The following is a 15365-nucleotide window of genomic DNA, read 5'->3' as shown; positions in this document are numbered from 1 at the left end:
CCAGCAGACAAAGGCAAAATGACGGTCATCCTGGACAAAGCAGAGTACATGCAAAAAGCACAACAACTACTTGCAGATACCAACACCTACTAAAAGAGGGCGTTTGACCCCACCCCACAGCTCACCAATAGGATAAACAACACACTGAAGAATCTACAAAAAAGCGGACAGATAACCAGGTCTGACCTACAAAGAATGAAACCTGAAAGCAACAACGCCCCCAGATTCTATGGACTACCCAAAGCGCACAAACCAGACATCCCACTCAGACCCATAGTATCACTACCAGGGACACCATCACACAAACTGGCCAAAGAACTACAGCAGAAACTGAAACACCTAATCAGCGGATCCAGACAATCTATACAATCGACACAGGAATTCTTGGACATCATCTGAAATATACACCTAGACAAGGAAGAAACTATGGTCTCATTCGATGTAATGGCACTGTTCACCTCCATCGACAAAACCCTAGCCAAAGAAACAATAGCCAACCTGCTGGACAGACATAACAGACAACAGCACGTTGAACCTATCAACAAAGACGGCATACTTAAACTACTGGACTTGTGCCTCACAACACACTTCACACTCAACAACCAAATATACAAACAAACCAACGGAACACCCATGGGCTCACCGATCTCTGGACTCATAGCAGAAGCAGTAACGCAAAGGTTAGAACAAACAGTCTTACCACAAATTCAACCCAAACTCTGGGTCAGATATGTGGATGACACCTTTGTAATAATTAAAAACACAGAAATAGAGAACACATACCAGATCATCAACGCCACACTCACAGGAATCCGATTCACTAGAGAGGAAGAAAAGGACAACCAGCTCCCATTCCTAGATGTGATGGTACAGAGAACACCGAACGGAGAATTCACCACAAAGGTTTACAGGAAAGCCACACACACAGACCAAGTCCTAAACTATGAAAGCAACCACCCCAACACACACAAACGAAGTTGCATCAGGACACTATTCAAAAGGGCCACAACACACTGCAGCACACCAGAACTACAAAAAGAGGAAGAGGAACACCTATACAAGGTATTCGCCAAAAACGGATACCCTCGCAATTTCATCAACAGATGCCCAAGGGAGAGACAACGGAACGAGGACATGCCGCAACCCAAAGGACTAGCCACACTACCATACATCAGGAGCATTTATGAACTGACAGCCAGACTACTGCGACCACTAGGACTCATAACAGCACACAAACTAACAGCCACGCTCAGACAACTCACCAGAACGAAGGACCCAATACCCAGCATGAGCAAAACCAATGTAGTGTACAAAATCCCATGCAAGGACTGCACAAAACACTACATCGGACAAACAGGAAGACAGTTAACGATCCGTATACACGAACACCAACTAGCCACGAAACGACCCGACCAGCTATCCTTAGTAGCCACACACACAGACGACAAGCAACATGAATTCGACTGGGACAACACTACTATTATAGGGCAAGCCAAACAGAGAACAGCCAGGGAATTCCTAGAGGCATGGCACTCATCCACAAACTCTATCAACAAACACATCGATCTGGACCCAATATACCAGCCACTACAGCGGACAGCTCGAACTGACAACCGGAAGTGGCAGAGACAGGCCACTACAAATGCCGGAGGAAACAGCACAGAAGCGCTTCACAGGAGGCTCCCAAGCACTGAGGATGTCACCTAGACAGGGGACGAAACGTTTGCAAGACAAATTCCCAGCTCGGTGAACAGAAGCACAACATAATTACAACATTAAAAAAGGCATCTAGATGGATCTATGAACAGAAAGGGTTTGGAGAGATATAGGCCAAATGCTGGCAAATGGGACTAGACCTAATTAGCATATCTGGTTGGCATGGACGAGTTGGACCGAAGGTATGTTTCCATGCTGTACATTTCTATGACTTTATCTATGACTCCATTACAGTGAGTTCAACAAATTACTGATAAGCATTACATTTCAGTAGCTCAGCGCAGAGGCTTCTACACATGGTCTGACCAGCCCTGCAACCTGCTGACTGCCTCTGTCAGACCCCAGTTCAATAACCATCCCTGCTACATTCAGGTGTTTGCCTGCTTTGCTCCAGTTCTCAGAATTCGACAATATTATTGTCACTCTTGTACAGGCCTCATACTCCTCGATTGCCAACTAATCTTTTCTTATCGCACAATTTATAATTGAAGATGGTCTGTTCTTGAGTTGATTCCTCCTCATGTTGATGTGGAGAACATTCTGTAAGCAGTCCAGGAATTTCTTCTATATGTAATTGTTACTGATTTTATTATCAAAGATATATGTAGATTGAAGTTGTTTATAATTACGCATAACCTTTATTGCTTGCAACTCTAATTTCCAATTTAATTTCCCAACATTGAAACTAAAGTTTGGAGGCCTATACATAAATCCCACTATAATTTTCTACCCTTCATGTTTTTGAGCTTTACCCAGCTTTCAAAGTGTTTTTTTTTCCTTCCATGTGCATCTCCAAGACTTATGCAGTAAATTGGAAGTCAAGGCTGCAATCTGCATCAGCACACTGATAGGTACTTATTTTGGCTAAATGTTCTTTACTATAAGTTGAAGGGTCACTTTATGCGGTTACGTTATTGTTTCTAGAAAGCAAAAACGAATGTTAGTGTAGATGCTAAGTGTCAGATTTTAAAATGAACAGTAATAGTGATAGCTTTCTCAGACTGAAGGTTCTCAAATATAGTGGTTGGAAGTGAACAACGTTAAAACTAATTTTGTTTTTCCCACTTGTTGAACTTCTAGGTGGTCCAGGAGAAGAATGAAGAGTGTGATCATATTCAGTTCTTGATTGAGCAGAAAAACTCAGAAGAAGAGGCTTTCTCTGAAGATCTGGATAGGTTTGAAGAGAATTGTATCCAAGAATCCAGAATTAGCCCATATACATTTTGCAAGGCATTTCCTTTCCACATCATGTTTGATAGAGAATTTATGATAACACAGTGTGGGAATGCTGTATATCGGGTGCTGCCACAGGTATGTATTTTGTAAGAACTGTCAGCAAATTCACAGACTAAAACTTGTCAAAAAGTCTTATGGGTGGGTTTTATGAGGATACCAATCCTAGAACAGATTATCGCTCTATCTTTGTTGGAATGCAGATGAGAGGCTCATACACAGTTCCCATTTCAACAGGGTTGTAATGTTAACCTTCTGTTCACCAAATTTATTGAGGATCAGGAAGATGCACAAACCTCACTAGCCAATTTTGTTAAGTTGTGCTGCTATCATGACAAAGTTACTGTGCTTCATCTATTAATTGTGACACTTTATTTTACAATACAAATGTGATCTATGCAGCTATAATGCAAATAAAATAATATCTATGGGAAATGTTTTTAGAATATCTCACTGTAAATATTATAAAAGATGCATCGCAATCCTGCCAATGAATTATGACAAACCCTAAAGCTCTTAATTCTGTGAGATCTTGAAGGATTTCAAGGGAGACTGATATCCCAATGGAGTATCTCTTGAAACAATTTGCTTTTTAGGAAATTAATAGTCATTTTTCTTTCCTATTGACATTGTTGATGGATTGAAAGTGTGTTAGGTTTTTCAGTTTTTGAATATCCAGTTTGTTTGAGGACACTGCCTACATGTTCTCCAGGTGTCTGGGAGCATCTCGAGGCATGCAGAAGTGCTATGACTGTTTGTTTCTCCTACTCAACATTATAGTAGGTTAATGGGAGACACAGTCAAAAAGTGTGGTTCTGGAAAACCACAGCTGGTCAGGCAGCATCCGAGGAACAGGAGAGTCAGCATTTCGAACATAAGCCCTTCATCAGGAACATTCCTGATGAAGAGCTTATGCTCAAAACGTTGACTCTCCTGCTCCTCGGATGCTGCCTAACCTACTGTGCTTTTCCATCACCTCACTTTTCGACTTTGATCTCCAGCATTTGCAGTCCTCACTCTCACCTAATGAGAGACACAGGCTACCTGCTAAAGAGCCCATGAAGTATCCACACTGTGAGGGTAGAGGGAATAAGCAAATCATGCCTTCAACAGTTCAACAGTAAAGAGAATCATAGTTCACATGGGATTCAGGGTAGGCTGGCTGGATGGATACAAAACTGGCTTGCTCATAGAAGACAGAGAATAGTGGTGAAAGGGTGTTTTTCAGAGTGAAGACAGGTGTTCTACAGAGATCATTCTTAAGTGTTCTGTTGTTTCTAGTGTATATAAATGATCTGGAGGAAAATCTGGGTGGTCTGATTAGTAAGTTTGCAGATGAGACAAGATTGGTGGAGTTGCTGAAAGTGCTGATGATTGTGAAAGGATACAACAGGTTACAGATAGATTGCCAACTTGGGCACAGAAATGGCAGGTGGAGTTTAATCAAGACAAATGTGAGGTGATACGTTTTGAAGGATGAAAATTAGGTGTGAATTATACTGTAAATAGCGGAACCCTTAGAAAGTGGCAGCAACACAGTGGCCAAGGTGATTAAGAAGGCAGATGGCATGCTCGCCTTCACCGGCTTGGGCATGGAGTACAAGAATTGGTAAACCGTGTCGCAGCTATATAAAACTGCATTTGGAGTATAGTGCGTAGTTTTTGGCGCTACACTACTAGAAAGACATAGACGCTTTGGAGAGAATGCAGAGAAGGTTCACCAGGATGTTACCTGGTCTTGAGGGTATTGGCTATGAGGAAAGATTTTTAAAAAAACTAGGATTTCTTTTACTGGATAGACAGCGACTGAGAGGAAACCTAATATGGGTCTACAAATTGAGAATAGATAGAGTAGATAGTCGGACTTTTTCCCAGGATTGAAGTTTCAGTTACAAGGGGGCACAGGTTCAAGGTGAGAGGGAGGAAAGTTTAAGGAAGATGTACGAGGGACTGTTTTCACAGTGTGGTAGGAGTCTGGAACGCACTGCCAGAAGTGATGGTGGAAGCAGGTACGATGGTGACATTAAAGAGGCATCTGGATGGTTACATGAATAGGGTGGAAATAGAGGGATATGGATCGAATAAAGGTAGAATTTTGTTTTTAGTTTAATTAAGGCACCGTGATCAGCATGGATTTGGAAGGTGGAAGTGTGTGCTCCTGTGCTGTACTTTGTTCTCTTTTGTTCTTTGGTTTGTTCAAAATTAATTTTGCCATTACTGCTCAGCTGGCATCTTGCAGTAAGCACCAGGTTGTGTATTCTTGATCATTGACATTTAGTATGTACCAAACCAAATTTGGCAATATAGAGGGGCGAAGTTTCAGATGAGGGAATGGAAAGTTACCAGACATTCTCAGACGATGAGTCTAATAATGACTCTGATGAGGAATATGAGAGTGCACGTGACATTGGTTGGGCCACAGCTGGTGTACTATGTGCAGTTCTGATCTCTACACTATAGGAAGGATATATTGCACTGGAGGAGATTTACCAAGATGTTGCCTGGGATGGAACACTTTAGCTATGAAAAGTGGCTGGAAAAGCTCAAGTTGTTTTGTTTGGAGCAGAGAAGGTTGAAGGGGGATAAATAGAGATATTTTATAATTGAGGAGCCAGGACAAGATGAATAGAAATAGGATGAATTAATCAGGCCACATAATTTTAAGGTGAAAAGCAGGAGGTTTAGAGGGGATTTGAGGCTTTTGTTTCTCCACAGTATGGTGGGGGTCTGGATGCACTGCCTGGGTGGGTAGTTGAAGCGGGTAACCTCATAGCTTTCAAAGTTACTTGGTTGAGAACTTGAAGTATCATAACATTCAAGGCCATGAGCCTAGTGTTGGATGGCAGGGCTAGTGAGGACTTAGTGCAGCTTTTCCAATACAGACTTGATAGGCTAAATGACCTCCTGTTTTCTGGATGATTCTATGACCACCATGATGAAATGTGATTCAATGTAAATCTGACATGAAAAGCAACTAATAACAACTCTGTAACAACTGTTGATTGTTGTAAAAACTCATCTGTTGTAAAAACTTCACTACTGTTCTTTCGGGTATGAAGTCTGCTATCCTTACCTGGTCTGACCCACACGTGACTCTGTAGTGTGCTTAGCTCTTAACTGCCCTCTGAAATGATCTCAGCAATCCAGTCAGTTTAAGCAGCCATTAGGGATGGGCAGTAAGTATCGGATCAGCGAGTGATGCGTGCATCCAGTGAACAAATTTTTAAAAAGCGATGAGCCAAACAGTGGTCAGCAGAGAGTGGGTGTATGTAGACATGGAGGTTCTTATCATTGGGCATTTCCGCTAAGGATGTACAGCTTCTCTCAGCCAAAGGATGAATATGCCATCTGCTATCTTTCCATGCCGACAAAGCAATTAATTAATATATCCAAATGTTTCATATCTATAAACCTGTATTTGGACTTTTGATTTTCATTTTAGACCTGTCATGGAATTGTAGCCATTATGTGATGATGCTGCTCCTTTAACAAGGTTATGCTGTCTTTGGCTTTTCTTCAGAGAGGTCATAAAAGTTGCGATCCTGAAACGTCTAAGTTTGAAGGGTTTTAGGCCCAGTTTGAATATAACCAACAGATACTGTCTCAGACAAAAGGCTTTAACTTTAAAAAAAACTTGTACAATGATAGGGGAGTGGCCAGTTCTTCCAGCTCAGCTTTTCTTTGGTTTTAGATTAGATTCCCTACAGTGTGGAAACAGGCCCTTCAGCCCAACAAGTCCATACCGACCCTCTGAAGAGTAACCCACCCAGACCCAGTCCCGTCCTGACTAATGCACCTAACACTATGGGCAATTTAACACGGCCAATTCACCTGACCTGAACATCTTTGGCCTGTAGGAGGAAACCGGGACACCCGGAGGAAACCCACGCAGACACGGGGACCATGTGCAAACACCACAGAGACAGCCGTCAGAGGCAGGAATCGAACCTGGGTCCCTGGTGCTGTGAGGTAGCAGTGCTAACCACTGAGCCACTGTGCCGGTTTGGTTTGATTTTACTCTGGCTGTTCAATGTAAACAGTCAATCAGTGTGAGGCTACTGGTCCAAGAAATAGCTACATGGAAAAAGGTGTTCCATGCTGAATCCCTCTGCCATCTCTCTCTCTCTCTCTGTGAGACCCTGTGCTTGATTTTCCCTTTTTGCGCAAAAGGTGTTCATGGGGATTGTTGCAGGAATTTGGAACTGCATCATTAAGTTGGCGTAACCTGTTGGCTTGTCAGATAGGTTGTTATTCTATATTCTTTTCTCTTATGTTTGTGTTTCATTTGGTAATATTGCAAACAAATTTTGGTTTGTTTAAAACTAAGTGGTTGGGCCAGCTGCGTCACTCCTGGAATGTCCACTTACACCCACTTAAAACAACTAGCAAAGATAGCATCCCGGGGTGGGGGTTGGGTCCGGGCCAGGGTGGGTGGGGGAGGGGGTGGGAGAGGTGTGGTGGTCCGGCACTGGCCTGGTCCATAACAAGTCTTGATGTCAAATCATCTCCTGTCCATGCATTTCATTTTTATTTGTTTCTGGGACATATTTGTCACTGACCATGCAATTTTTATCATTATCCTGTCCCTAATTCCTCTGGAAGATGTGGTTGTAGACTGTTATCTTGCAGTCCTTGGGGTGTAAGGACATCCAGTGCAGATGGCAATGGTTGCTGCAGAAATGTGTGACAATCATAAAACGTATGGTAGCATGGTAGATAAATGAGACATCATGCTGGCAATTTACATTGAGGAGTATGTCTCCGGACTCCCATTGTTGATGGCATCTCCTGCACCCGTTTGCCATTGATATCTGAGCCTCGGGAGATGTGCTGAAGTCACTCAATGCTTGGCCCTCTTGACTTCAAGCAACCAGAGAATGATGACTAAGATCTTCCCAGTCAACAGTCTGTGGAGAGGCACAGCACCTATACAGAAATAAATGAATGCCTTTCACAGAAAAGGAGTATTGCAACACAAAGACAGTTGGAGGGGCAGATAGTGTTGAGGAGGCAGAAAAATTTCAAAAGGACATGGACAGGCTGGGAGAATGGGCAAAAGAGTGACAGGTGGAATATATTTTGAGAAAGTGTCAGGTAAAATGAAAGTGTCATTCATTTTACTGGAATGAATAAAGGCATAGACTACTTTCTAAATGGGAAAAGGCTTTGACAATCTGAAGTACAAAGAGACTGAGGAATCCTAGTTCAGATTTTCATCGAGTTAATGTGCAGTTTCAGTTGGCAGTTAGGAAGACAATACGATGTTCATGTTAATTTCAAGAGAGCTTGAATATAAGAGCAGAGGTATACTGCTGAGGATGTATATGGTTTTGGTTAAACCATATTTGGAATACTATAAGCATTTTTGGGCTACATATCTAAAGAAGGATATGTTGGGCTTTGAGGGGGTCTATAGAAGATTTAAAAGAATATGCCCTTCGTTGAGGATTCTGGCTCTATAGTTTAGAAGGATGAGGAGAGATCTCATTGAATTTAAAGAATACAGAGAGGCCTGGATAAAGCGGACACTGAGAAGATATTCCTACAAGTAGGAGATACTTGGATCCGAGGGCACGGCCTCAGAGTGAAGGGACAATCCTAAGAACCGAGATAAGTAGGAATTTATTCAGTCAGAGGGTAGTGAATCTGTGGAACTTGCTATCAAAGAAAGTTATGGAGGCCAAATCATTGAGTGTATTTAAGGCTGAGATTGATGGATTCTTGATCAAAGGAGATCAAAGTTTTATGGGGATAAAGCAGGAGAATGGGGTTGAAAAACATATCAGGAGGAGAAAGTGAAGACTGCAGGTGCTGGAGGTCAGAGTCAAGAGTGTGGTGCTGGCAAAGCGCAGCAGGTCAGTCAGCATCAGGAATTCTTGATGAAGGGCTTATGTCCAAAACGTCAGTTCTCCTGCTCCTCGAGTGCTGTCTGACCTGCTGTCTCGATACTGAAAAACCTATCAGCCTGTATATATCAGGATTGAATGGTGGAGTAGATTCTGTGAGCTCAATAGCCTAATTCTGCACTCATATTGTACGATTGTATGACTGAACATGGGATATATATTAACAAGAGAGCATCCTTCGGTTGTTTGAAGTTAAGAGTTTGTCTTGCTGTTAATGAGATGTGCCAGTCTCTTGATGGAGGAAGTGACAACTTCAGAAGAGAGGACGATATTAGTGTTTGTTGCCTGTTTGGACTCTCCACACTCCTGGTTTTTGTGGAATTTCTGTAGATCTCCTGGCACCTCCCATTTGACATCCAGCATGTACCCCAGAGGTTTTTCATCTGGCTCATTTCTGTTGGGGCTCAACATAATTGATTCCCAAACTTCTCCAAGTGTCAGAGCAGCAGACTGTCGCCACAGCTAACATCTAGCCTAGTGAGTATCCAGCACTGAAAACCAGTAGGTACAATCACTCAGCTGATGCATGCATTCCCATCAAGGTGGCAGAATTTACGTTAATGCTGAATGTAGAACAAGGGTGGGATTATGCATCTTCTAAAGTCTACTCATCTGCTGATGTTAGTGGCAAATCTTTAGGGTTAATTGTTTCTGGGCCACTGAATGATTTATTGAAAGAAGAATACAGGTAAGTGCAACTCAGCAATAAGTCAGAACCCAGAGTAAAAGTAGATATACCTTGAAAAGAAACGTACAACATATCCATGCAGCAGATGTGATGAACACTATTTATTGTGCTGCCATTGCTGTCCTGGTCAGAGTTCATTATTGCAAGAGGATCCATATGAAACTTACCATCCAGTAGCAACAATGGCCTTTCCTCTGCCAACCAATTTCATCTCCTATTGGTTTGTCACATCCCCAATATCTTCCACCACTTCTGAGAAGCTCATGTTATGGACCATACCAGACCCCCTCAAAACATTTCAAGAAAGTAGCCCAGACCCTAACTTTGCTCGTTGTTTTAAGCAGGTGAAACACAGATATTCCAGGAGGAATGCAGCTGGTAAAACCACTTAGTTTTAAACAAAATAGAATTTATTTACAAGATTACCGGAGGAAACACATACAGAAGAAAGCAGAATACAGAATAATGTAACCTACCTGCAAACCCAACAAATAAGACCAACTTAGTGATGATGTTCCAAATATTTACAACAATCCCCATCAACACCCCTTGGCACAAAAGGTAAAATCAAACACAGGGTCTTACAGGAGAGATGTCAGAGAGAGGGGGATCAGCATGGAGCTGCTTCTTTGGATCCAGCAGCTTCACAACTGACTACCTGCTTTCAGTGAATAGCCAGGCTGCCGAAAACTAAATCAAACCCAAAACCAAAGAAAAGCTGAACTGAGAGCGCTCTTTCATCATACAAGTGTTTTTTTAAACTTGAAAACTTTTACCTGAGGCAGTATCTGTTAGCTATAATTAATTTGGCCCTCAAACCCATTCAAGTCCAGACTTTAGGGAATCTGTGTTTTTATGACTTCCTGAAAAAGAAAATAAGGACAGCACGACCTTGTTAAAAGAGCAGTATGGCTCCCCCCCCCCAAAAACACATCAATATCCAAGACAGCTTCACTTTAAAATCCCCTAATCTTAAACTGTTAGTACTCTACAACACCTGTATACACTACATTGACATTAATCATGCAAACATGCACTGCTAATTTTGTTTCAGTCTATCTTACTCCTGCCACTGAATGTCTCCATTTCTCATTCAAGTGGGTATTGGGCATACATCGGGATAATAATGGAATGGTGTAGATTAGATAGGCTTCAGATCAATTTCACAGGTTGGTGCAACATTAAGGGTCGAAGGACCTGTACTGTGCTGTAACATTCCATAATCTATGTTCTAAGTCTCAACAATGTATCAGCAATCATGTTTTCTCATCCTGCCACATGCACAACTTTCAAATTGAATGGCTGTAGCAATAAGCTCCATCTAAACAGTCTGGCACTTTTGACCATAAATTTTTCTACAAACTTCAATGGGTTATAGTCAGTGTATACGATTGTCTCAGATATGTTACTGGTAACATTAACATTGAAATGTTGTAATGCCAACACTAAACTCAGAGTTCCTTCTGAACTTTCAAATATTTCTGCTGGTGAATGTTTAGTTTCCTGGAGAAATACACAATAAATCTTTCTATCTTGTCATCTTCCTTCAGGAGCACAGCACTGACACCCACATCACTTGTATCGATAGCCACTTTAAATGGCTTTGCATAATTAGGTGTGGCTAACACTGGGGCAGTTGTTAACACAGCTTTCACTGTCAAATGTCTTCTGACCATCTGCTGTCCACTGAAACTCTTTGCCTTTCATTAGCAATTCAGTAATTAGAGAAGCCACCTGCTAAACTTTGGTATGAAGTTTTGATAAAATCCCGACTCCATCCGAGGAGCAGTGCTCTTTTTGTAGATGGTAAAGGACATTCCCCAATTACCTTTGTTTTTGCATTCCATTGGGGCCATTTATCCATGTCCAAAAACATTGCCCAGGAAGATGATTTTGGCTTTGGCAGATTCACTTCTAGCCAAGTTTATCACCAAGCCTTGTCAATCGAACAGGTCAGATAAATGTTGCAAACGTTCCTTCCACATGTGATTAAAAATCAGCAGGTCATCTACATTTGTGACACAATGGTTAGTCCCTGAAATGTGGCTGGCTCATTTTTCATACCAAACGGCATGACTTTAAACTGATATCGTCCATTTGGTGTTACGAAAGCTAAAATTGTCTTTGCACCTTTGGACAAAGGTATCCTCTGAGGAAGAGCTGAAAATGTGTTGCTGGAAAAGCGCAGCAGGTCAGGCAGTATCCAAGGAACAGGAGAATCGATGTTCCTTCCTGAAGAAGGGCTTATACCCGAAACGTCGATTCTCCTGTTCCTTGGATGCTGCCTGACCTGCTGCGCTTTTCCAGCAACACATTTTCAGCTCTGATCTCCAGCACCTGCAGTCCTCACTTTCTCCTATCCTCTGAGGAAGTCCAACTTAGAAATATAAGTTGCTTGTCCCACATTTTCAACGCAGTCTTCTGAACACTGATTTAGATATGTATCAGTTTTTGCAACTGCATTGACTTTGTGCTAGTCCACACACAACTGTTGGGTACCATCTGTTTTTGGCACCGTTACTATGGGTGAGCTCCGGTCACTGTAACTCACTTCGATTATGTCATCTTGAACCATGTGTTTGATCTCCTTTTGAACCTGGGCCAACTTTAGAGGGTTATGCCTCTAAGGATGTTGCTTAATCAGAACAGCATCTCCTAAAGCTACATCGTGCATAATTAGGTTAGTACTTCCCCGTCTATTTCCATGTATCTCCCCATATTGTAGTAATAACTCTTTCAGATCATTTCGAGTTTCCTCTGGAAGATTTGTTCCTCATTCCTACTTTATTTGATAACTTCCTCATTATCCAATTTAATTTGAGGCAAGTCCAATTCAGAATCCTCTGAACTTGATTCTTCCATCTTTGTTGTAACCAAAAACACAATCTCCTTTGGTTTTCCTTCCCTGTCAGAATACGTTTTGAGCATATTCACGTGACACAAGCTGTGAATTTTCTATCTGTCTGGAGTCCTTATCAAGTAGTTCACTTCACTTAATTTCCTTTCACTTTGATAAGGTCCATTAAACCTTGCTTTTAAACGTTAATTTAAACCTTTAAGTAACGTTAATATTTTATCCCCGATAGCAAAATTGTGAGATTTTGATTTCTTGTCTGCTTCCTGTTTCATTGTTTGCTGTGATACTTTTAAATGCTGTCTAGCCAACTTCCCAGCTCTATTTAATAATTCCCGAAAATTTGACAGACAATCCTCATATGTAGTCTCTGAGTTCTGATTTACCAATTTCTCCTTCATCAATTTTAGCAGTCCTCTTACCTCAAACCCAAAAACTAAATCAAACGGACTGAATTTGGTCAATTGATTTGGTGCATCTCTGATCGCAAAATGTACAAATGGAATTCCTTTATCCCAATCATCTGGATAGTCTTGACAATATGACCTCAACGTGGTTTTTAATGTCTGGTACCACCTTTCCAGTGTTCCTTGCGAGTCTGGATGGTCGGCAGTAGATTTGAGTTGTTTTATTCTTACTTTGTCCATAACGTCCTTGAATAATTTTGATATGAAGTTTGGCCCTTTATCTGATTGTATATTTGTGGGTAGTCCATATGTCATGAAAAATTTATTAACTCCTCTACAATCCTTTTAGCTGCGGTATTGTGTAATGGAACAGCATCTAGAAATCTTGTGGACCCATCCATTGTTGTTAACAAATACTGATTCCCACTTTTTGTTTGTGGTAATGGTCCTATTGGCGGCTCAGTGGCTAGCACTGCTGCCTCACAGCACCAGGGTCCCAGGTTCAATTCCAACCTCGGGCGACTGTCTGTATGGAGTTTGCACATTCTCACTCTGTCTGCGTGGGTTTGCTCCAGCTTCCTCCCACATTCCAAAGATGTGCAGGCCAGTTGAATTGGACATGCTAAATTGCCCATAGTGTTAGGTACATTTGTCAGAGAGAAATAGGTCTGGGCAGGTTATTCTTCAGAGGTTCGGTGTGGACTTGTTGGGCCGAAGGGCCTGTTTCCACACTGTCAGGAATCTAATCTAATCTATGCAATCAATTAAAACTCTTGTAAAAGGTTCCTAAATGCAGGAATAGGTATTAAAGGTCTTTAAAGTTTGGGAGAAGATTTGTAGCTCGGGTGCTCGTTTTTGTGGTTCTGTTCGCCGAGCTGGGAATTTGTCTTGCAAACGTTTCGTCCCCTGTCCAGGTGACATCCTCAGTGCTTGGGAGCCTCCTGTGAAGCGCTTCTGTGCTGTTTCCTCCAGCATTTATACTGGCCTGTCTCTGCCGCTTCCGGTTGTCAGTTCGAGCTGTCCGCTGTAGTGGCCGGTATATTGGGTCCAGGTCGATGTGTTTGTTGATAGAGTCTGTGGATGAGTGCCATGAGCAAAACTAATGTAGTGTACAAAATCCCATGCAAGGACTGCACAAAGCACTACATCGGACAAACAGGAAGACAGTTAACGATCCGTATACACGAACACCAACTAGCCACGAAACGACACGACCAGCTATCCTTAGCCACACACACAGACGACAAGCAACATGAATTTGACTGGGACAACACTACCATTATAGGGCAAGCCAAACAGAGAACAGCCAGGAAATTCCTAGAGGCATGGCACTCATCCACAGACTCTATCAACAAACACATCGACCTGAACCCAATATACCAGCCACTACAGCGGACAGCTCGAACTGACAACCGGAAGCGGCAGAGACAGGCCTCTATAAATGCCGGAGGAAACAGCACAGAAGCGCTTCACAGGAGGCTCCCAAGCACTGAGGATGTCACCTGGACAGGGAACAAAACGTTTGCAAGACAAATTCCCAGCTCGGCGAACAGAACCGTATTAAAGGTCTGGTTTTATTTATGCCTGTGGTTATCCAATTACCTGAAATGTATGATGTGTCTGGCAGAATTCAACTACATCCTTGTGCAGTCCAGACCAGTGAAAATGTTTCTGTATTTTAGCTTGAGTTTTTCTCAACCTAAATGACCCCCTACTGGTACTTCACGTGCCACTCGCAATACCTCTGTCCCAGAACCCACTGGCAAAACGACTTTGTGAACTTCTGCCCATTTCTCATCTCCCTGAATATGATAGTCTCCATTTCCTCATTAAGGCGTCATTTAAGATAATTACATTCAGGGATGCATGCAGATTTTTTTTCTATGCATGGCTTTTGATATAATTGCTTTAAATTTTCATCTTTTTGCTGTAAGTCAGTTATCTGAGTTAAAAATATCTACTTTGTCATCTGTCTGCTCCTGGTTTGTGTCAACAATTTGATCCAACAGCATCTCTGCTAATTCCAATTCAACGTTCTTATTTGTACAATTTGATCTCTCCTGTTTTAACTGCTGACTTTGTGACCTCATTGCTACATAGTTGGGAAAAAAATCCCAGGATATTTGTCCTGCAATAGTTCAATTGCCTGAGCTTCCACTGGCTTTTGAGCAACAGTAGGCAGCATTCCTACCAGTGAACCAGCTATATTATGAGCAAGGACAAATTGTATTCCTGGAGCTGAGAGTTTGTCCAGTACTTGTACTATGAATTCTCCACTCTTCACTGGACGCTGTAACCTTACTTTACATAATTGAGTGCTTCTTGTCTCACTGAGTTCCACTTACTAGCACTTTTTCTGACAATAGTCCTTCAGAGGTACACATCTCATCTTTCAACATCACAGATTCAGAGGATCCTGTATTACTCAATATTGTAACCTTTTACCTGCACGGGTAAACTTTACCTTCGCAGGTTTCTGATTTAAGAAGATCTGGCACTTCCTCCTTAACCAACCTCCGACCAGGTTCTATATTCTGTTGTAGATTTCTTGCCTCCACGCT

At 42.0% G+C, this 15365-nt stretch overlaps 1 protein-coding gene across 6 annotated transcripts in view; it reads left to right on the top strand.

Annotated features, from left to right (window-relative positions):
* gucy1b1 (guanylate cyclase 1 soluble subunit beta 1) overlaps positions 1–15365 on the top strand; it is a 265032-nt gene that overhangs the window by 166680 nt on the left and 82987 nt on the right. For all 6 annotated transcript variants that reach the window (XM_072584282.1, XM_072584283.1, XM_072584284.1 and 3 more), the window contains one exon: positions 2797–3027. In XM_072584282.1, the coding sequence (XP_072440383.1) occupies positions 2797–3027 (231 nt within the window). The remainder of the gene's footprint in view (positions 1–2796; positions 3028–15365) is intronic.

Source organism: Chiloscyllium punctatum, chromosome 14 (assembly GCF_047496795.1).
Source record: "Chiloscyllium punctatum isolate Juve2018m chromosome 14, sChiPun1.3, whole genome shotgun sequence".
NCBI classification, from domain to species: Eukaryota; Metazoa; Chordata; class Chondrichthyes; order Orectolobiformes; family Hemiscylliidae; genus Chiloscyllium; species Chiloscyllium punctatum.
This window is presented reverse-complemented; position numbering and strand designations above follow the sequence as displayed.